We start from the raw sequence: 24,321 nt of genomic DNA, 5'->3' as shown, positions 1-24,321 counted from the left end.
AGCTTGTCTTCTCCTCTGGCGGAGGCGGCTGGGTCAGTGAGTCTGAGGAAGAAGAAGAAGGGCAAGATCGGTATTAGTGGATTGTTGAGGCTTCTAGGGCAAATCCAACGTAAGTTGGACCGGGTCCGTGCAGGGGTTGTCTTGAAGCCCAATCGCAGGAGTAATAGGGTGCGTTTTTTGGGCCTATCAACCTCTGCTTTGGGTTGTGATTCCGGGTCGGTCTCTGAAGTGGTTTTGGGTCAAAATTTGGATCCGGTTCAGTACTTGGATCCGGATTTCTCAGATCCAGTCCATAACTCGTTCTCATTACCTTTGGAGTCTGCATCGGCTGGGATTCCTTTAGCCTCTGAAGAGTGTTTGGAGCCGTTGGCTAGGTCTTCCGGCGATGGGTCTTCCCCGGCAGTGTTCTCTCTCTCTCCGGTGCAAGTCTTGGGCGAGATTGTTGGGTCTGCCGGTGACGGGTCCTCTCAGGGGGCTTCTTTTTCCCTTTCTGCGGAGGCTTTACCGGCGAGCACGTTGCGCAGGGACTGGGAGGGTTTTCTTTCTTCGATGCCTGAAACCTGCCTGGGTGCGACTGTGTCTTCGAAGATTTCTGATTCGGCTCGTCTTTCTATTCTCAAGGAGGCCTTCGCTGTTCCTTGGGAGGTGGACTCTCCGGCGAGCTCTTGCAGGGATAGGGAGTTTCCTTTTTCGGGGGAGGAGGAGCTGGTTGTTCGTCCTTCTTCTCCGGAGAAAGGTTTGTTTCGTCGTGGGTTCTTGAGTCCGAGAGCCGTCTCTCCCGCTCCGGTGGTGTTGAAGGATTCTTTGTCTTCTAAGGGAAAGGACCCCGTTCTGGTTCCCTCTGCGCCGGTGGAGGTTCAAGTTGGCTGTCCCCCTGCTACTACCTCCTTGTTCTCGTCGCAGGGATGCACTTCACTCTCGACTACTTCCCTTCTCGATGGGGCGGCTGAGATGGGGAGGAGTCTTAGCCGTCCTTTTCCTCGCATGACAGAGAGTGGTACTCCCATTTACTCCTCTATATCCTCGTCCCAACTGTTTTATACCCGGAGGGTGAAGGAAAAAGTCGCAAAGCAGCTGCATAAGAACAAGGACCTGCTTGCTGAGGTTGAAGGTTCTGCCCCTAACGTTGAAGTTTCTGCTTCTAAGGTTAAGGGGTTGAGGGAACTCAATAATCTGGATTGCTCCATCTCTCCGGTGAAGGGCCGGCGTCGGCGGGGTTTTTTGGGATCGAAAAATGCTTTTTCTTTTCCCCCTGAGGTGCACTAGGGTTCCACCTGAGATGCACTAGGGCTGCACTAGGGCTTTTCTTGGGGTTTGGTTGGGTCTCTTGTATTCCCCTTTGGATGGGTGTTTGGTTTGATTGGGTTTTTCTGGGTTTTTGATTGGTTTGTTTGGTTTTTTTCTGGGTGTTTGTTTGGGTTCCTTTGTATACATTATTGTGTACTTAGAGGCGCTTTGCGCTTTTTTTGATATATACTACATTACTTATCAAAAAAAAAAACTAGTATTATTAGCATGAAAAGGAGTAGAATCAGATTGAGAAAAACCAAGCTCAGCCAGAAGCCCACGATGCCAAACAATCTCAGAACAAGTAGCAGACATTGCCGGGTATTCGGATTCAGTAGATGATTTAGAAACGTGAGCTTTTTTCTTACTCTTCCAAGAAATCAAAGAATCACCAAGAAATATGCACTAACCCGTGACAGACCGCCGAGTATCAGGACATTCGGCCCAATCCGCATCACTATAAGCTACAAGGCGAAGAGGAGAATTGGTTGGAAAGAACAACCCACGGCCAGGCGACCCCTGAAGATAGCGAATGATATGGCGAATTGCAGCTAAATGAAGTTGACGTGGAGTTTTCATAAACTGGCTAACCTGCTGGACAACGAAGGATATATCAGGCCGAGTAATAGTCAAATAGTTCAAACTGCCTACCAACTGTCGGAACACAGTAGGATCAAAAAGAAGATCACCCTCCTCACTTTGATATTTCACATTAACCTCCATAGGAGTATCCACCGAAGAAGAATCCTGAAGACCAGCCAGGCTAATCAAGTCCTGGGTATATTTGTGTTGATTCAAGAATAAACCTGAAGAATCGGTGTGCACCTCTAACCCCAAAAAATACATAAGAGGACCAAGGTCTTTCATATGAAAAGAAGCCTGAAGATTCTGCTTGAGATGGCCAATCAAATTGGAGTTAGTGCTAGTAATGACAATATCATCCACATACACAAGTAAAAGAACGATACCAGTCGGAGTCTTGCAAAGGAACAAAGAGGAGTCATATTGGCTTTGGACAAAGGAGAAGTGAAGCAGCGTAGACCTGAATTTTTCAAACCATGCCCGGGGAGCCTGTTTTTAGCCATAGAGAGAGGCTGCTTTAACTTACACACAGCAGCAGATGGTGAAGAAAACAAACCCGGAGGAGGAGTCATGTAAATATCCTCTTTGAGATCACCATGAAGAAAAGCATTTTTGACGTCCATCTGGTGAAGTGGCCAGCCTTGGGAGGCGGCAATAGAAATAACCGTAGGCACTGTGGTCATCTTCAACACCGGAGCAAATGTCTCCTCATAGTCCACCCCATATTCTTGCCTGTTCCTAAGAGCAACTAATCGTGCGTTATACCGATCCAGAGTCCCATTAGAGCGAAGCTTAATCGAGTAAACCCATTTACAACCGATGGCCTTAACATTAGAGGGCAAGGAACCACGTCCCATGTATGATTGTCCTGGAGAGCCCGAAGTTCCTCATCCATCGCTTTCTGCCAACATTCATATTTAACAGCCTCAGGAGGGCGTGATACTTGGGTAGATCATTGAGTACCAGACTCAGGAACTGTCTTAGATGGCGGGTCAATCTGAGGAGAAGTTGTTGGAACAGTTTCAGATGAAGGGTCAGTCTCGGGAAGGGGCAAAGTCGGTAGACGTCGAGTATACACAATTCCAGGTTTGAATCGTTTAGGTAGAGGAGGCAATTCATCAAAACAAGGTAGAATACTAATCTCAGGCAATGACTCAACATGTGTAGAAAAAAAAACATTGATTCTCAAAGAAAACAACATTACGAGAGATACGAAATTTGTTAGAACAAGGATCATAGCAAACATAACCTTTGTGAGAAATACTATGACCCATAAAGACACATTTAACAGATTGAGCAAAAAGTTTGTGACGTTCATGAGGAGGTAAATGAACAAAACAAACACATCCAAAAGTATGCAAATTAAGATAGCTAGGATGCTAACGATGCAATCGATAATAAGGAGAATTAAAATTCAAGACCTGTGATGGCAGTCTATTAATTAAGTAAACTGCAATAGATAATGCCTCAACCTAGAATTTAGGAGGAACAAAGGACTCAAGCAATTAGGTGCAAACAATGTCCAAGAGATGTCGGTTCTATCGTTCCGCCACCCCATTTTGCTGAGGAGTATAAGGACAAGAGCGCTGAGAGACAATTTCTTTGTGGTGTAAGAAATCATGAAACTCATGGGACGTGTATTCTCCACCAGAATCAGACCTCAAAATCTTAATACCTGTAGAAAATTGGTTCTCAATATATGCTACAAAGGTCTAAAAAACAAACAGGATCTCAAATTTGGCCCGAAGAAAATAGATCCACGTATACCAATTGAAATCATTTATGAATGTCACAAAATATTTATATTGAGCATGAGCAATTACAGGAGAAATGCCCTATACATCTATGCACAATATCAAAGCATTTTGCAGCACGACTACCATGAGAAGAAAGCACAAGAGTCTTACTCTTACCAAGTTTGCATACAGAACAGTTAAATGACACATTTTTAGAAACATGTTCTTTATTGCCTAACAAACTAGAATTTAGCATATGAGACAGAATAACAGAGTTCGGATGACCCAAACGTTTGTGCCATACTTCGTTCGGAGTGTTAACTGTCATACAAGCCAAAGATAAACAACTAGGAATTGAAAAGTGCAATGGAAATAGTCTACCAACTTTAGGCCCCTTCGCGAGTATCTTCCCTAACACCTGATCCTGCACAAGACAACCATCACGAGAGAAATGGACATCACAGTTTTTTTCAACTAACTAGCCAACTGAAATAAGACTATTAGAAAGTCCAAGAGATACATAAACATCTCTAAATGAAGGATTGATATCTCCTACTTCATTTATAGCTAAATGACTCCCATTAGCTACTTGAATATGGGATGAACCATGATATGGACGAACATTGCAAAGAGTATCAAACGATCTAGTCATATGATTGGATGCAGCAGATTCAATAAGCCAAGACTTAGACGAAATAATACCATTACCTTGGAGCCCTAAGGCGGAAAAGGCTGACATAATTATCTGCTGGACCATTTCAGGAGTAAGCACAGCTGATCCGGCTGTAGAAGAAGCTGAGGACATCACTGGAGCAGAAGAGGTGTTCACAGCAGCTTGATAGGCGGTAGCTAGATGATTCTGAGGCCGAGTAGGACATTCTTTGATAAAGTGGCCCTATTTCTTACAGTAGTTGCAAGATTTCTTTGCACAGTTGGCTACAATATGACCATACTCCTTGCAACTGAAACACTTGACCTTGCGCATATCCTTACCCTTCCCTTTCCCATAGGCTATTGGATTTGGGTTGGAATCTTGTTGAAACGTAGCTTGTGTGAGAAAACGCTGCTCCTCGCGAAGTAATTCTCCAAAACAAACTTCCAAAAATGGAGAAGGAACCCGGTTCATTAAATTTGAGCGAGTAACCTCAAATTCAGAGCGCAATTTCATCAGGAATTGATATATCTTGCTCTGCTCATGAACTGCCTGAACAGCAGAGAGAGATGCAACAGGTACCTTCGCATAAACTATATCAGAAAATTCTCCCCACAAATTCTGAAAACCAGAAAAATACTCCGGAATGGAGAGATTGCCTTGAGTGTAACTAGCAATCTCATATTCCAACTGAAAACGGCGTGCAGTATTGTCCTGATGATAAACCTTCAGCAAATACTCCCCACATAGTCTTCGCATTCTTATAGGGCCTTAGATTGAGCACAATAAGATGATCAACAGACCCTAAGATCCAGGACATCACATGTGCATCTTTGACCTTCCAGTTAGCCAACTCCTTAGTCTCCGTAGGAGCTGGATCACTACTGTCAATATGGCCCCACAACTCTTTTCCCGTAACAAACAATTGAAACTGGAATTCCCAAGCAGAATAATTTTTTTCCAGTAAAACAGACCTCAAAAGTCTCGCTAGAAGACATGATGAAATCAAAAATGGAATAAGAAATTGTAAAGCCTGATAAAGAAGTAACAGGCCCACTAGACCTGTTGGATAGCAAGCCCAAGCTCACCAAACAGCACCCAAGAAGGCCACCAAACCAAACAGCAACCAAATCCTTTGAACAGCAAGCCAAAGCCCACCAAACAGCACCCAAGAGCCCACACAGTTACCGGTCAGCAACCCAAACCAAACAGCGCCCAAACCAGCACCCAAACAGCACCCAAACCAGTCTGCAACTCAAATAGAAATCGCCGACAACACCAAATGGCCGACAGAAATCGTCGATAGCCCAAATTGCTGACAGAAGTCGCCGATAGCCCAAATTGCCGGGAACACCATGCCAACCGCACCACGCCGACCACGCTCACCGCACCAAATCCTCCAGAAATCGCTGGGAACACCATGCTGACAGCACCAAATCCTCCCGAAATTGTTGGGAACACAACGCCGACACCACAAACTTCACACTCCAAAGAGTCTGTAGACAGCCACTAATCACCACACAAGGAGTAGTTTCTGGTAAGAAATTACTTACCCTCAATAGAAACTGCCGTTACCCTCAACAGAAACTACCGAATAGCATTTTAGAACCCACCAAAATATAATCGACAACTTCCCCTGAAGTTACTGACAGCTAAAGAGACCAATTGCACAATCCCGACCCAACTCAGAAAACTCAAATCACAACCCTAATTTAGATGATTTTAGCTCTGATACCATGTTAATTGTACTGAATACCTCTCAATGTGAGGGTTTCTCATATTATATAGGAATTGTCTAGCTAATTATAGGCTGTATATCAGCGATTATAGCAATCTAGGAGAACAAATAAGGCAACAAAAATCTACCTATTAATTACAAGATACTATAGATATAATACAAAAATATGCCATAACTAGAGAGACTATATATATCGTATCTGACTGACAATTTAGGTGCCGATGGTGGTTTTTCTTTAGCATGTGGTTTTGCAAGAGGGGGAGTTGGGCGAAGGAGATGGGTTTTCGATGGGGTTTTCTCTTGGTTTTTCGATGGGGTTTTTCTCTTGGGTTTTAGTGGGTCTTGACAGCCCTTGATTTTGAGGTTTGGGTTGTGTTATTGGGGTGTCTACTTGTAGTTTGGTGGGTTTCTATGGTGTGGGTGGGGTTGCTCGTTGGTCCTTTGGGCTTTTATGGGTCTTTGTTTCCTTTTTGTTTTCTCTTTCTAGGTGGTCATTTTGTATACTTGGGCGTCTTACGCTTTTAATAAAATTTGACATTACTTATAAAAAAAAGAGTGAGAAAACCGTTAATCATTTTTCTTTATTGTGAGATAGCTAGTGTTTTATGAAACTCTATTTTCGGTCTTTTTGGAATAGAGTGTGTAATGACCCAGGGAGAGTGCTAATCACACCTTTATAATCCAGTTACTCAATTTGGACAATTCACTTACTAAATGTGGGACTAACTTCTTGGGTGTCATAGAGAGGGTCATGCCTCAGCGAGTGGCACATCTCTTGGCTTGTTGGAGAGGGTAGTTTGGTAGACTTTTTTTTTTTTTTTTGATAAGTAATAATGATATAAAAAACGCAAAGGGGCGCATCCCACATAAACGGGAAGTATAAACAGAAAGCGCCTAGGAGGGAGAGAAATAAAAAAGAAAATCAGAAAAACTAATCACTAAAGGAGCTAGCCAAGCGGCCGTCCAAGAGTAAAGAGTAAAGAAGAAAAAATGAGTCAATTCCTTTATGGTCCTAGTGGAATTTTCAAAACATCTAGCATTTCTTTCATTCCAAATACACCACATAAGACACAGAGGGATCATCTTCCACACAACCACGCTTCAAGTTCGCCCTCCCGACCACCAGCTATCAAACAAGGCCCTCACCCTGCAAGGCATGACCCAATGCAACCCAAACCGCTTAAAAATCGTGTGCCAAAGAGTACTTGCGAGCTCACAGTGGAGAAGAAGGTGATTGACTGACTCTCCGGTCTTCTTGCACATACAACACCACTCCACTACCTCTATGTTCCTCTTACGCATCGTATCATGAGTCAAAATTTTGCCTAGGGCCGCAGTCCACCCGAAAAAAGCCACTCACTGAGGTGCCTTAGTACGCCAGATACTCTTCCAAGGAAACTCCTCTTGATTAGAAATGGACAAGGCCTTGTAGAACGACTTAACCTCGAACTTGCCCTTCTTGGACGAAGACCAGCAAATACGATTACACTGCCTAGGGAAACCTTGCAAGAATACAACCGATCAAAAAAAGGAGAAACCAAATCCATCTCCCAATCTTGGACCGATTGAACAAAAATGACATCCCACTCAACAATCCCATTCCTCCCAACAAAATTATCCTTCACCCAAGCTTCTTTGTGTTTGGCGATACTGAATAAGGACGAGAAGGCTTGCTTCAAGGAATTGTCCCCACACCAAATATCATGCCAGAATCGAACTTTCGAACCCTCCCCCACCTCAAAACGAATACCTTTGGCAAAAAAATTCCACCCTTTACGAATATGCTTCCATAGACCCACACCATGAGAACCCGAAACCTCCTTCGTGCACCACCCACCTTCTTGGTCTTCATACTTAGCTTTGATCAGCTTACATCAAAGAGCCCCGTTCTCATTTGCGTATCTCCAAAGCCATTTCCCCAAAAGAGCTTGATTAAACTGGTGCAACCTCCGAATGCCAAGACCCCCAAAGCGTAGAGGGCGGCAGACTTGGTTTCAACTTACAAGATGCAACTTAGGCTCATCTCCCATTCCTCCCCACAAGAAATCTCTTTGGACTTTCTCAATCCTTTTAGCTACACTAACAGGAATCGGAAACAGAGACAAAAAGTAAGTCGGAAGATTAGCCGAAGTGCTCTTAATGAGAGTTAAATGACCTCCTTTAGAAAGATACATTCTCTTCCAACCTGCCATCTGACGCTCCATCTTTTCGATCACTTCATTCCACATAACCGTATCCTTATACGGCGCCCCAAGAGGGAGACCCAAATACTTCATAGGCAACTCGGCTACACTACACCCAAGGATATTAGCTAAAACCCCAATGGTAGACATTATAGTTTAGCAATGTGGAAGTTGATTCCATCTTGCTTAATGTGGTGTATTTGGAGAGAACACAATGATCGGAGTTTTGAAGACTGTAAGAGGACGGTGGCAGAATTAAAGACCTTTTTCTTCAAAACCCTTTGTCACTAAATGACTGCCTATAATTGTTTTCATATTTCCAGTGCTCATGATTTTCTTGATCTTTTATCTTTTTCTTGATTGGTGTCTCTCTTATATACTTCTCATATATTTGAATTGCGCCCCCTTTGCGTTTTAATAAAATTCAATTACTTATAAAAAAAACCTTTTTTTTATCCACCTAAATTTTATGTTGTTTTTATGTTCTGTTGAGTTTAATCTGGGTCGTGGCTGCAAAATTTGTTAAGGGAAATAAGTAATCCAAAATTAAATGTATTTAGTTTATTTATGATTTCATATGCAAATTAATAATGCTTTGTATCTTTGAGTGTAGGCAAATTGTGCTGTTTGCAAGGCCGATGATAGTGGTGCAACTGCTTTGAGTCTCTCCGCATCTTGTAAGGATTTGTATGGGACCCAGTGCATTGGCCTATATGGCAAAATAAGATCGTGGAAATCTGTAAGTTCAGTCTGATTTTTCTCCCAATCCTTTGATCCGTACAAATTTTTAAATTATTTTATCACCTGACGAAGTGACTGATCGACTGCTTGTTTAAAGGTTGCAATCATTCAAATGTTGGAAAAGCAGATGGGGCCAGAGTCTTTCCGCAATGTGAGAGCCCTTGATACTTTGTTGTCTGGCTAGCAGTATTTTTATCGATGATAAATGAGAGTGTCTTTGAGTTGTTATTGCATGTACTGGTTTTTGTGTCTCATTGTTCAATATTTATTTCTTGAACATTTATTTTGTTACTTCTTGGTATTCTAAAAGATACTGGGGCCTCAGCATTTGATGAATATTATAAGCAATATGTGATTCCTGAAGAGTTGTTTTCCTGAAAGTGGATCCATACTTTGGTGTATTCCTTCAATTTGGTGTATTCCTTAAGATTGAGATGGGACAAGCTTTGTTGGGTATCTTCCAAGAGAGGATTGTTTGATGTTTGATCATACTAGAATGTCCTTGTGTCTCATGATAGTACTTCTCTCTCTTGGAAGAGTATTTGGCGGAATAAGGTTCCCTTGAGAGTGGCGTTGTTTGCTTGGTCACTATGGACAAGGAAGACGCATATTATTGTAGTTGATTGGTGTTGCATGCTTAATAAGAGTGGAGATTGGAAAGGAATGCTAGATGTTTCGAGGATTTGTCAAGGAACCTTGAGGACCTTGTTCATTTCTTTTTGTACACACTCTTCACTTGGACCGCAGGCTGGCTTGCACCCTTAGTGATCATTTTTCCTTATTTTCTTTTTATGTTCTCTTCTTCTTTCTCTTCTTCTTAGTCGCTCTCTTGTATACTTCCTGTGTACTTGCGTTTCCCCCCTCTGTGCTCTTTTAATGCATCATTATTTATCAAAAAAAAAAAAAAAAAGAGTGGAGAGTCGGTTGATCTCCTGCTCCGTTGTGAGATTGCCAGTGCTCTTGGGAATGCTATCTTCAACAATGTGGCTTGGGTTATGCCTAGTCGAGTAGTAGACGTCTTTGCATGCTAGAGAGGCCAAGTTGGTCGGTTTCATTTGGTTGCAGTATGGAGATGATACCGTCCTGCCTTATTGGTGTCTTTAGAGAAACAAAAATGATCGGAATTGTGAGGATTTTGAGCGAACATCAGTGGAATTAAAGGCTTTTTTTCTTTAAGACACTTTACCATTGGGCTGCTGTCTTTGATTTTAATATTTCTAGCTATCAAGCTTTTCGAAGAGCAGAAATCAATTGTAGCAATCCTCATAGTTATACAATCAACATGCATAAATAGAAAAACTAGAAATTAAATACAATCAAACCATTGTGCTTGGAAAGGGTTACATCAATACCCCACACTTGGGTTTAGCTGCTTATGCTCTTCTAAGCTCCAAAGACAATTTTACTGAATTTTTGCTCTAAAAAGCGGTGTCTCTGTTTACAATGTTTAGAACCCTATTTATAGGGATTTGGAAAACCCTAAAACCCTAGAAATCCTCAGAAAGTCGGAAGTCAGTCTCCCAGTCCAATTGGGAGACTGAAAACCAAGTCCTTGCTGGAAAAGGACTGCTGCCGTGTTGTACACGCCCGAGTGCACTAGATCCGAGGTCTTGTGCGCTCGAGCTTAGCTTTTGTGCGCACGAGCGCAGGCATGCGCTCAATCCCTGGCCGCAGACGCTCGAGCGCAGTGCGCTCGATCCTAGGGGTGCTACGATCGATCCTAGATCCAGAATGCTCAATTTGTTGTCTTTTTAAGCCCAATTTCCAATGGTTTGTCAAATGAGACCTGAAACACAAAAACAAAACAAAATCAATCAAACAACAATGCTAAGGAATTAACATATGTAAATTAAGGGGCATGAATGTGCAACATTCAGCGCTTATCACACTCCCCAACTTACATATTGCTAGTCCTTTAGCAATACAAAACAGAAAATAAACTGAAAACAAAAAGATAAATCCAGCTTTCGTAGGATGTACGGTTGCATTTAGCGTATGCAACAAGCCTTTTAAACCCCTAGGAATTCCCTAGAGGACGAGTGAAGTCTTGTGAGGGTTTTTCAGGAATGATACCCACAAACATTTTATAACCATGTAATCCCCAAGAATGCAATATCATGACCATCATGGTTCTCAGTCATTAACATGCTTAATAAAACAAACACTATCTTCACAATTTCAGGAAATTGTAACTTAGCTCCAATCACGGCAATTATGAAATATTACAAAATTCAACTAGTGTATGTGAACTCAACACATAGTCATGGGATTTCAAAACTATCTCAATCATGCATGGATCAATACTCAAAATTCCTTAGACTCCCCATCGGATAAAACAACCAAGGCACATAATTTCCTTTTTTTTTTTTTTTTTAGCTCACTTAGATCCCTTAAGCTTTCTGATTGACCCATGTATCGAGCGTTAGGCCAATGACTCCCAAACCAGATGGTTTTAGGGCATTAGGTGTAAAGACACCCCTAATGACTTACTAACTCGGGTAAAAAAGGCTACAAAGCTAAGCTACTTTTCTTTTTTCCTTTTTTTTTTTTAGATCTTTTCTCTTCTTTTAATTAGACGTTCCTCTTGTATACATTATGTATACCTGGGTTGTGCCTTTGCATTTTTTAATTATACTTGCGATTACTTATCATTGTGAGGATGTTTTAATTCCCCATTGTGCTTATTTAAACAGATATTGGGAGGAGTGGAGACAGAAGTTTTTGCTTGTTTCTCCTGTAAAAAGACAAGAAAAGATAGGATCCTAGGTTACATGTCCTCATGAGGTTTATTATTGAAAGAATGTTCTGCTAATAATTTTTTTTGATAAGTAATAATGCATTAAGAGCGCAGAGGGGCGCAACCCTAGTACACAGGAAGTATACAAAGGAGCGACTAAGTAGGGGAGAAAGAAGAAGAGAACAAAAAGAGAAAATCAGGAAAATCAATCACTAAAGGAGCAAGCCATCCTGCTGTCCATGTGAATAAAGTGTACAAAAAGAAGTGAATAAGATCCTCTAGGTTCCTCGACAAATCCTCGAAGCATCTCGCATTCCTTTCCTTCCAAAGACACCATAGAAGACACAAGGGAGCCATCTTCCAAACCACCGCACTACTAGATCTACCTCCCGCCCACCAACTGGCAAACATCTCCATGACGCTTCTAGGCATAACCCAACTCAAGTTAAAGCGAGAGAAGATGACCTCCCACAACTTGCGCGCGACCCCACAATGAAGGAAGAGATGATCCACAGACTCCCCATCCACCTCACACATGCAACAACGATTAACCACAACAATACCTCTCTTCCGAACATTATCCAGAGTGAGAGATTTCCCAAGAGCGGCCGACCAAGCAAAAAACGCCACTCGCAAAGGAGCCTTAGTACGCCAAATCCTTCTCCAAGGGAACTGATTAGGCTCCTTAAGGGCAAGCCTCTTGTAGAAAGTGCGGACCTCAAACTTCCCTTTCCTTGAAGGAATCCACCACATACGGTCAACCCCTTCCCCCCGGATCGGAGACGAATACAAGAGTGAGAAGAAAGAGGCTAAGGCCAACTCCTCCCAATCATGGATACTACGGGTAAAAGTAACGTTCCAGTGCACCATCCCATTTACACACTCCCGAATATCCGCAATGGAGGCATCCTTGTTGCGGGCTATAATAAAAAGGCCCGGAAAAGCATCTTTGAGGGGCGTCTCGCCACACCAACAATCCTCCCAAAATTTGACCTTCCCCCCCAAACCGGGAACTAATCTGAAGTGGCACCGAAACGACCTCCAAACCCCACAAATGAATTTCCATAGCCCCACCCCATGCGTTCCACGAGGAACATTTGAACGCCAACCACCCCAAACCACCCCATACTTAGCCACCAAGATACTTCTCCACCAAGCTTCTTCTTCATTTGCGAATCTCCATAACCATTTCCCCAAGAGGGCTTGGTTGAAAAGGCGCAAGCTCCGAATCCCTAGACCTCCCTCAGAAATCGGAGAGCAAACCTCGTGCCAACTGACCAAATGGAATTTGGGTTCATCCTTGAAACCTCCCCATAAAAAATCCCGTTGAATCTTCTCAATACGGTTCGCCACGGATATAGGGATGGGAAACAGGGACAGAAGATAGGTGGGCAAGTTGGATAAGGTGCTCTTGATGAGAGTGAGCCTCGCCCCCTTGGACAAATAAGAACGCTTCCACGAGGCCAACCTTCTAGCAATTTTCTCCACCATATCATCCCAAACAGCCAACTGCTTGAAGGAAGCCCCTAACGGAAGACCCAAATACTTCAAGGGAAGCGAGCTAGTGCCACAACCCAAGACGCCGGCCAGCTCATCCGTCTCAACTGAATCTCCGACTGGGACCAAAACAGACTTGGCCCGATTAATCTTTAGCCCGGAAACCGCCTCAAAGCCTATACTGAGAGCTTTAATAAATCTAACATGTTCCGGTTCTGCCCCACAAAACACCAAAGTATCGTCAGCAAAAAGAAGGTGGGAGATCGACACCCGCTCATGCTCCCTGGCACCCACATAGAACCCATTGATGAAACCCCTGCTGATGGAGGCATTAATCATCCTACTAAAAGCCTCCATGACCAAGATGAACAAAAAAGGCGATAGAGGGTCACCTTGTCTAACCCCGCGCGAGCTCACAAAGAAACCGGAGGGCGAACCATTGATCAACACCGAGAACCGCACGGACGAGATGCAATGCTCAATCCAAGAGCACCATTTGTCACCGAATCCACACCTTCTTAAAAGATAGAGTAGAAACTTCCAGTTCATATGATCATAAGCCTTCTCCATATCCAGCTTACACAAGAGGCCGGGGTCCCCGGATCTGAGACGACTGTCCAGGCATTCATTGGCAATAAGCACCGAATCCAAAATATGTCTACCTTTGACAAAAGCGTTTTGCGGATTGGATATGACCCGATTCATGACTCCCCGCATTCTGTTGGCTAAGACCTTCGCAATTATCTTATAAATCCCTCCCACAAGACTAATAGGACGGAAGTCCTTCAAATCGGAAGCCCCATGCGACTTCGGAATGAGAGCAATGAAAGTAGCATTGAGGCTTTTTTCGAACTTACCTCGATCATAGAACTCCCCAAAAACAGCCATGACGTCCTTTTTGATCACCTCCCAACAATCCTGAAAGAAAGCCATAGAAAAACCATCCGGGCCTGGAGCCTTGTCCCTATCCATTTTTTTGACCACCTCCCACACCTCCCTCTCCTCAAAAGAAACTTCTAGGCTAGAAGACTCTTCCTCCTCCAACCTATCAAATTGAAGATTGTCCAACCTTGGTCTCCAACTTAGGGTCTCTGTGAAAAGAGACTCATAAAAGCGAGTAATATGAATACTAATAGCCTCTTGATTAGAGGTAGTAGTTCCATGAATGTTCAAAGACTCAATGTAGTTCTGTCTACGGTTGGCATTAGCGATCCGATGGAAGAATTTAGTACACTTGTCACCCTCTTTCAACCAACGGATTCTTGATTTTTGTCTCCAACTAATTTCTTCTTGAAGGAGAGAGATTTCTAACTCCCTAGCAAGCTCCTTTTTCTTCTCAATCTCTTCCGCGGATAACCCTCTTTCTTCCTCCACCCTATCTATAGCTTTGAGATCTTCCATACGATCCTTGATCCGAACCCCCACATTGCCAAAATCTTGCGTATTCCATCTCCTTAAATCCCACTTTAGAGCTTGCAACTTCTTTGAAAGGATGAAACTCGGCGTACCCTGAAAATGATACGAGTCCCACCAGCTGCGCACTTTGTCCACAAATCCCTCCACTCTAAGCCACATGTTCTCAAACTTGAAAGGCCTTTTACCACCCTCATGAGAGCTACAATCCAAAATAATAGGAGCATGATCGGAGCAAACCCGAAGCAACCTCTTTTGGCGCAAGTCCGGATGGCGGACTTCCCAATCCGGGGTCACAAGAAAGCGATCAAGCCTAGACCAAGAATTGTTGTTTGACCAAGTAGAAATACCCCCCACTAAGGGAAGGTCCATGAGGCCCTGATCCGAGATGAAATCGCCAAAATTCCTCATAGCCGACCGAGAATGAGCTCCCCTAGACCTTTCACTAGAATAAAGAGTGACATTGAAGTCCCCACCAATACACCACGGGACGTCCCAGCAACTCATAATCCCTGCCAATTCCTCCCAAAGTAAACGCCTAGCAATAGCTCTGTTAGGACCATAAACCCCCGCAAACGCCCACTCGAAACCATCCTCAATATTCTTGAAGGAACAAGCCGCCACATGCCTTCCCAACGCTATATCTACCTTCTCCACAGCTCTCTTGTCCCACATGAGCAATATACCCCCCGAAGCCCCAATGGAAGGAACACAACACCACTCCACATACGGGCAACCCCATAAGCTCCTCACTAAATTATACGAAAAGAACTCCATCTTAGTCTCTTGGAAACAAACAACATCAGCCTTCCAACTTCTAAGCAAGTTTCTAACCCTCAACCTTTTATCCCTCTCATTCAAACCTCTCACATTCCATGAAAGAATTTTCAGCTTCATGATTTAACTCGGCTGGCCCTCCCCTTATTTCTTTCCCTTGATGAATGCTCCAGAAAATTTACAGAGGACTGCAGACTAATAAGCTCCCTCTTGCCTTTTTTGACAATAGGAGTGCCCACTGCCCTCTCCACTTCTTTGCCTCTGTTGTCAGCCATAAGCCCCCCAATGGTCTCCTCAAGCTTACCTTCCTCACCATCACAAGTTAGGCCAACTTCCTTACAAGCCTGAATGATAAAAATTTTCTCCTGCACCTCCAATTGTGTCTCCTGAATAGAATCTGGGACAAAAGACTCCTGATTGCTAGAACTCACCTCTTCTGTAGAATCTCCAACCATATTATCCGCCTGTGATATGCCACACCCCATCTCCTTACCCAGAAGACCCTTCCCAGAATCACCCTGACATCCTCCCAAACCAACCTTCTCACCGACACTGGTAGCAGGCCCAGAGAGTTCCGGAGACACCCCACTGCTGGGGTGCTTACCCAGAATCCCAGAAACAGCGACCCCCAAGACCCCCTTACGATCACCTTGGTCGACCAGCCCCTTCTCCAGAGTGGATAGAGGCCCCTGCCACTTCATCGGTGAAGCCATCGACACTTTAAACTCAGCCAAGGAGTCCGCCGAAGCTGTATCACCCAATGTGTCGACCCTTATTGGACTCGCCGCCCCCTCACTGGACACATCTTCCTTAGTCGGCACCTCTGCCGGAGAAGTGGTTGCTAACTCCCGGGCCGAAGCAACCTCCCTGTCGCAGGACAACAACCTCTCCACAGAATGGGCATAGATACCGGCGACACCCACCAAAGACTTTGGGTCTCCCTTCAAACAGTCCAGCTCACCGGCCGGAGGCGCCGAAACTTGATCACTGGGTGTCGGCGCCTCTGCCGGAGACGAAGCGCCAGTTTGCGCGATAGACCCGGCATGGAGCACCCTGTCGCGAGGCATCGGCCTAATCTCGGGACTACCGGCGAGGTCCACCGGAGCTAGAAGTCCACCCGACGAACACTCCGGCATGTCCACCAGCTTCGCACCACCATTCGATGTCTCCCCTTGCTCCACGGGCCGGACAGCTTTTCTCCTGAAATAGGTCTTAACCGGATGGTATCTCTTACCATGCTTGGGCCTACCCCAGAAGACCTTCCTGGGCTGGGCTATTTCCCCTCCTGCTAGCCCATAAGCTCCCGAACCCCCAGGCCTAGGTAGAGCACTCAGGCCTTCCACAAAACTGATAGTCCTCTCCAATCTGTCGAGCCCCACGTCGACCTCGCCTCTCAGTCTTGCCAACGTCTCCTTTGCATTAATTAAGTCTTCTTTAACACGAAACCAGGCTTGCACGACAGGGCTACCTGCCCCCTCCCATCCCTTCGCCTGATCAGCACCGCAAACCGAGACTGGCAGACTCGACGTGGTAGTCAACCTGCTCGCCTGAACCGGAAACCTACTCCCCGGAGCTCCGCCGAGAAGACCCAGTGTCTCCCCTGCCTTTGGATTGCTCGTTCCCTCCCCATACAAACTCTGATTCATCTTCGGACCCTCCATGCCACCCCTGTCCGACCTCCCTGCGGCTAGGGACACATGCAGACCCTCCCCCTGAGTATCCGAAAGCTGGTCTTGCTTATTCTTCCCTATAGAAACCTCCTTCAACCACCTTGGGACCCTGGCAATTGGCTCAGTGAAGGTATCGAAGCAGTCCTCTGTCCTCTGCAGCGATGACCCCATAACTTCCGCGTAGCTCCTCCTTCTCCCCCCTACATCATTTTTCTTACTAACATCCCTAACCTCCCTAGGCTCACACAAGGAAAGCTTGGCGAAGTGCACCTCCGTAATGAGACGTTTCCATCCTTGACCATGACGTCCTTCTGGTATAAAGACCGAGCCACTCCTATGCCTCCCATCAAATTCTTCAATAGTCAAGAACCTCCCATGTCTGTTAGCACATTTCTGTGCAATTATCCGTGGATACCTTGCTCTGGATTGGTCCCAAAAAACCTCAGAAGAATCCACTGCCACCAGGTCCTCAACAATTCGTGCCAACCACACCACCTCATCCTTGTGCAAGAAGATGGTTTTTTGTTTCCTATTGCCTCTTTCGAATATTCTCACCCCTGAAACCCCACTCTTAATCAGAAATTCGAAAGATTTGGACTCCACATTCCACTTTCTCGTCATAGCCATACCGCTCCCTAGATCACCAGCAAAAAACTAGACCCCCAACCAGTAACCACGCGCCACCTACGCGCCTAATCTCAGGCGAGGTTGGAAGAGAGAGAAGAGAGAGAAGAGAGCATTTCAAATCTTATCATAAATGGTACCTAACTTACGGGAAAAGACCAACTTAGTACTGCTACTGCTAATAATTTGTTCATCATATTTTTCTCACCCACATCTACTGCTAATGAGGCCATGTTTTCCTGCTTTTTCCAGTTTATGCTTATTTTTTTGTTCATTAATTTATTGCTTTTGTTGTTAGTTGTAGGCTTGCCTATGATGTATACCAATGTTAACTATGGTTTGTATGGTGAAATAACAATTTTCTCTAGTGATGGTTTTCATTCTTGTTTTGTTCGTACAGATTTTGCAGACAATAGTGTCTCGGGCTCAGGATGCAACTCGTACTTCAAGATCTCTCAGTACGAAGGAGGTAATAATATTCTACTACTGCAAAATGTTATCATCTATCTGTACATTTATGCCAACAACTTAGTGAACTTTGATTTGCTCTTTTCCATTAGGACAATCCAATATGAATGAAAGATTATTAGCATTATTTGCATTGTTAGAGTTCTTGAACAAGGAGATGGACTGTAGCTAGATGGAAGTTTGAGTGCTGCAGGTTGAGGGGAGTTAGGCATCCTTTAGTAGAGAGCAGGCTAAATAACAGTAGCATATTACTTCAAAGTAGGAGCCTAATGATGTCATTTGTATTATCCCCTAGGAGGGTAAGATCTTAATAGTTGTGTAGTTGGCCTCAGGAGTGTTATTAATAATGAGTTTTGGTGTCACATTAGTCATTTGAGAACTGGCTGTGTCATCTCTGTAGCAGACCAGTTAGAGCCAAGATGAAGAGTTACTGTCTTGGAATGGGAGAGAGCCGTCTATAGGGGACAAAGAATGGTGCAGGCATGCTGTTTTGTCCTTGAATCTGCCACTTTGTCCTCCTCAGGCCAAGATTAGGGACTATATAGCTATTGCTTAAGGAGCTGGCTTGCTCATGTCCCTTTGTAGAAGTGGTGAATAGAAGGAATTCCAACCAAGTGCTACCCTTTTTCAGTAGCTTTCCTCCTTTGTAACAGTCCATCTGGGATGTATTGGGCGACGCTAAGAATGTGCATCAGGGCGTCAATCTGGTTCTAGAGGTGATGTGGAGGCTCAAATCTGGGAGTATATAAAAGACCACTAATAAAGCAGAAGAAAAACACAAATCAAGAAACTTTTACGATATATATATATATAAGTAATTGTTGTATATATCAAAACGCTAAGGGAGCGCAACCCTAATACACAAGAAGCATATAAAGAGAGCGCCAAGAAACACCCAGAAAAGCCCTAAACTCCCAAGGAGCACCCACAAGAGAACCCAAAAGGGAAGCCAAGGCTCACCCACAAACCCACCAGAACTCACCCAAAAAACCCACAAGAAACCCCACAAAACCCTCGGGGACTACAGCGTAATAGTCTTGCCCTTAGTCCCAGGCCACGCGACTTTTATGCTAAGATCCTCTTTCACCTCATTCAGCCACGCAACCTTTCGATCCTCCTCATCGCCCTCCAATAGCCCCGCCTCCCGTGCTACCTTATTTTCCCAACAAAAATCCTCTTCCACATTCATCAAGAGCTCCAAACAATATTCGTCCTTTAACTCTTCACAGTCCTTTATCTTGACCTCCATCCACTTAATCTGCCATTTTTGGGATTTGGTCAGATCGTAAACCACAGTTTTGGAGTCAGAGGAGCACGGCCTAGTTGTACTATTAGACCCTTGCAAACTGGAATCCGGAGCAAACCCATCCAACCCAAGACGAGAACCCGACCCATACAAAAAAGATGGAGAATTTTGAATCTTCCGGGAAGGCTGATTGGAAACATGCTCCGGAGAATGAATTGCTCTGGCAGGCGTCCTCGTCGAATTAGAACCTCTGGCGACTAAGACCCACCTTCGGAATCTGATCCAGAAGCAAATCTGGACCGGTATCGGAACCCACAGAGACCACCGGCAACTCAGTATCAGGAACCACCGCCGGCCTAGGAAGCACCATCACAGGGTCGGAAAGTGACGGCGTTGCAGTCCCAGCTAAAGCTATCCTCGGAGTTTGGTGGGTTGAAGCCGCTGTCTGTGAGTCCTCTTGATCTGCTTTCGGTGGCGGTTTGTTTTGAGTTGGCGCATGGCGGTGAGAACGCTGGTGAATTGCTTCGAGCTTGAACTTGGTTGCCTTGGTTCGTCGGCTGCAGTCACCAACGTCATAGCGAAGAAGAAGGGGACAAAAGTTTTCTTCGTCATTCACTGGCTGAAGAAGCTTCTAGGGCACTTTTGCTTTGGGTTGGACTAGGTCAAATGCTGGCTGGGTCATCCTGTTGGGTTGCGCTTGATGCCCAAAGGTTTCTAGGTTAATAGGATGCACTCTTTTAAGCCCAAGCAGGTCAGCAAGGTCTTTGGGTTTGGTTCTGTGGACTCAGGTTTGGGTTTTGAGCCCAGTTCCAGGAATTATCCGCAGGTGTTGGTCCCTAAATTTGGGTCTTCGGAACCGTGCTCTTCATTGGAGGTCTCGACGGAGAAGCTAGTTAGTTTGTTACTGGTGGCAGGTCTGACTATGGGGTTGTTGGAGGTTGGGTCCTACCCGGTGAGATCCGGAGTTACTGTTGGTGTTTCTTCTGCTTTTTTTGGCCCCTATGCCGTTGCCTTTCTCTATGCAGCTTCCAGTCCAGCCCAATTCTCCAGGGTCTGTGGGTCTCTCCATCGCCGGACGTCTTGGGTTGCTGTTTGGGAGGCTTGTCAGTTGCTGCTACGATTCATTCAGAGAAAGCGTTTTCTCTCCTCTCCCCTCCAGCTATTTCCAGCTTGCAGAGTTCTGCTGTCTTTTTGTCGCCGGAGGTTTTCTGCTTGTCAGATGCTGGCTCGTCGCCCTTCTCTTTTGATGGGTCTCCTGTAGGTGCCTCTTTTGTAGGGGCAGCTGCGTTGGGGGAAAGGCTCTGCTTGTCTCTTCCTGAGATGTCTAAAAGTGAGACTCCTATCCTCCCGTTGGTTTCCACGTTAGAGCTTAGATATTACCGCAGAGCGAAGGAAAGTAGAGGAAGGGGAGCGGATAAGGGAAGGAAGCAGTCAAAAAGTCTTTGGATGCTCTCTCTTAGCCATTGGTTGGGACTGTATTCCAATCCACTCTTACTAGTTTACTTTGGAGAGGTTTTCTTTTCCCGAGCGCTTTTGGTGTGATCCAGAGACCCTCAGTTGCCCAACCCTATGGTGGAGTCGGGTCTGGTTTTGGAGGGTTGAGTCAGTCTTCTCGTGTCTACGAGGTGGGTGAATCTTGGGAGAGAGGGATTTTGGGTGAGAAGCCCCTAGACGTCGCCCCCTTCCCCGCCTAGGCTTTTGCTGGACTTGCCTCGGAGTCTGTCTTCCTGTGAGGTGGGAGGTTCTTCGTGTGGAGGTGATTCTGTAGGAGCTATTTTCTCTCATGCGACAGTGCTGTGTCTTCAAGCCATGGGGGTCTCTTTTGAGGGGAATACGATGGGATTTTTGAATCTCTTGGCTCAAGTGGATCAGGTTCTGCATCATGAGGTCCCAGATCTCATTCCTCCCTCTTCCAAGCTTAAAGGGAGCAGAGAGTTGAAGAATTTAGAGTGCTCGATCAACTTTGATGCTAGGAGTCGGGGCTCTAGTCAGGGCAAAAGCAAGAAGGCTTTTGTTGTGATGTAATCTTGTTTGGTGTTTGGGGGTTCTTCTTTTCTTGTTCTTTCTGTTTTTTGCGTCCTTTTTGTATACTTCCTGTATGCTTTGCCCGCCTATGCTTTTTATAAAATTTCTCTGATTATCTATCAAAAAAAAAAGAAAAACTGATTGGAGCTGAGATTTGGTAGGAGTGTAATATATAGGAATCTTTCTATAATGACACGGGTATAACAGTTTTCTTGAAAGTTTGGCAAGTATAAGGTGCATTTGGATGCTATCACCCAAAACATTGGGAACAAGCTGCTGGCATTTCCCCCTTAGAGTATTATCTTGTAAGGACTGCCTTGCTGGTAGCTTTTCTTAAAATCTTCATAGCACTTGGCTATATTTAACGTGCTTGTTTATTGTAAAAATTATTCAAGTTTATTTGTGTGGTAGATTGTGGGCCATTCTGTTTGAATTGTCTGTCAATCACATAGATTTGAATGGTTGATGGGTATACAACTATGTGCTTTTAGAACATCTAACACAATTAAGACCAAGCTACATTCCTTTCTAGACTGAAAAACAAACCATATGGTTTTAAACCCTCAACTTCTTTTCAGAGAACTTTTATCTCTTTTGAGGACAACCTGTTAAATATCCTTGTCACTTCTCTATCTTACAGTTTTTATGCTTATCCATAAAAAGGTATGCTTGTCCAGAGAAAGGTGTTTAGAGAACAGATCTAACTTTTCTATACACTGAAATATTTGAAGTATTTGAGACAGGGTCCTTGTAGTTTCAGGACCAACTTTGTAACTTATTTTACTTCCTTTGTCTTTGGATTTGTCTCTAGTAAATAGACCCTGCTGACATGACTGTTAATTATATGAATGTATGTTCTCTGATATCTGACATCATTATGTTTTAGGGGCAACTGCTGGACTTTTGTAGTATTGATTCATGATGCTTTTAAATGAAAGGATGTTGGAGCTTGTTATTAATGTTGAAGGTTGTATATGTGTGTGTGCATGTATGCGGTTATCTGAACTTTTATCTACTGTGAGATGCAGTTCCGGCATTTGGCTAACAAGGTTGGAAATCTTGAGCGTCCTTTTCTTAAAGAATTTTTTCCTAGGTGGGTTGGATCTTGTGGGTGTCCAGATCTAAGGTATGGTTTACATGGTAAATGTTGCTCTTTAAGTTATCTTTTGTTAGAGTATATTTGAATTACCCTATCGTTAAGGATTTGATGAGGATTTTATTATCTTTGATGAATATTAAATTAGCTTAACTTTAGGGATTTGATGATGATTTGATGAGATTGAATTTGACTAATATTATATTTCATGTGTAATTAGAGCCTTTTGTATTGTAAACTTATCAACTGAATATGAACAAAATGTAACCCTTAAGGCTTTATCCTGTGGATGTAGGTCATAGACCAAACCACGTAAAATCTTATCTCGTTTTCTATTTATTCCTCTGTTTATTTATTTACTCTATTTCATTATTAATTCCTATATGGTATCAGAGTTAATAAAAATTAATAATGAAATAGAGTAAATAAATAAATAGAAAACGAGACAAGATTTTACGTGGTTCGGTTTATGATCTACGTCTACAGAATAAAGCCCCTGCGGGTTACATTTTGTTCTTATTCACTTGATAAGTTTATAATACAAAATACTCTATTTATAGAGCTTACACATGAAATATAATCTTAATCAAATCACTTAATTTAGGGTGATTCAATCTCATAAAATCCCTAAAGTTAAGCTAACCTTCATCAAAGATAATACAATCCTAATCAAATCTCTAACTTTAGGGTAATTCAAATATACTCTAGCATCTTTAGACTCTTCTACTGATTTTATTTGCTTGTATGCTGTCCTGGGACTTTAATTGTAAGGATGGGGTTTTCCTATAACAAACGGAAGAATATGGTTGAATTGGCGGTGTTACGGGGATGCACAGCTTCACCAGATTCCAGCGCATCAGTTCTGAATGTTAACGCAGATTCGGAAAACAGAGATGGTGACATTGGTTGGCCTGGGATGATGAGTATCAGAGTTTATGAGCTTGATGGTATGTATGACCATCCAATTCTGCCAATGGCTGGAGATACATGGCAGTTATTGGAAATACAATGCCATTCCAAGCTTGCTGCCAGGCGCTTCCAGAAGCCCAAAAAGGGTTCAAAACCTGATGGATCTGACGACAATGGTGACGTTATACCTGCTCTAGATATGCGCTCCAGGTATATACTGTTGTCTGTTAGGGTTTTGTTGCTTTTTATTATTATTTATTTCTCGTTTTTGTTGAAAGAGGATCTAGTTTGTATTTGGGGAAGTTACAGGTTATCTTCCTATAACGTTATCGAATGAAATGTTATCCTGTTAGTTGGTGTTGCTTGGTAGTGGTTAATTTGTTGATCACTTATTGTTGGATTGTTTTGCAAGAAAATGTTTGCATCACCTTTAGCTTTTGGAATTCAATGGGTGGTGCCTAAGGAGGTTGAGGGCTATTTTAGCTGGAAATGATTGTTTGATCGAGAAGAGTAGCTTCCTTTGGAATGAATTTTTCTTTGCCTTATGTGCATGATTTGGAGAGAAAGGAAGAATTGTACTTTTGAGGGTGTTGAGGGGACTATCATTGATACTAAATCAACTGTAAGTGGGAGGGCTTCTGTCCTTCTTTTGTTGATTTTGTAGATTATATAAATCTTAGATTGTAATTCTATAGGAGATTCTCTTGTACACACGTGTACCTGAGTTTCTTCTCATTTCAATAAGATTTTCATTAATTATATAAATAAAGAAAAAGGATTGAATATGAGAGAATGAGAGTGGAGAGCACAGATGAGAGAGTTGTTTTGAGTTAGTCAGATAAGTGTGGTGGTGGTTAAGTGTTCTGCACCTATTATGGAGGTTGTGTGAGGGCTGGAAATTGAGGATCTTCCAGGTTCGCAATATGTTTACTTTTTTCTT

General features: G+C 43.7%; 1 protein-coding gene across 1 annotated transcript in view; it reads left to right on the top strand.

The window, feature by feature from the left end:
* TAF2 (TBP-associated factor 2) overlaps window positions 1–24,321 on the top strand; it is a 58,062-nt gene that overhangs the window by 19,623 nt on the left and 14,118 nt on the right. The window contains 5 exon segments of the mRNA XM_059597046.2: window positions 8,792–8,917; window positions 9,017–9,070; window positions 18,038–18,106; window positions 22,405–22,502; window positions 23,244–23,591. Coding sequence (XP_059453029.2) covers window positions 8,792–8,917; window positions 9,017–9,070; window positions 18,038–18,106; window positions 22,405–22,502; window positions 23,244–23,591 — 695 coding nt within the window.

Source organism: Corylus avellana, chromosome 7 (genome assembly GCF_965113065.1).
Source record: "Corylus avellana chromosome 7, dhCorAvel1.hap1.2, whole genome shotgun sequence".
NCBI classification, from domain to species: Eukaryota; Viridiplantae; Streptophyta; class Magnoliopsida; order Fagales; family Betulaceae; genus Corylus; species Corylus avellana.
This window is presented reverse-complemented; position numbering and strand designations above follow the sequence as displayed.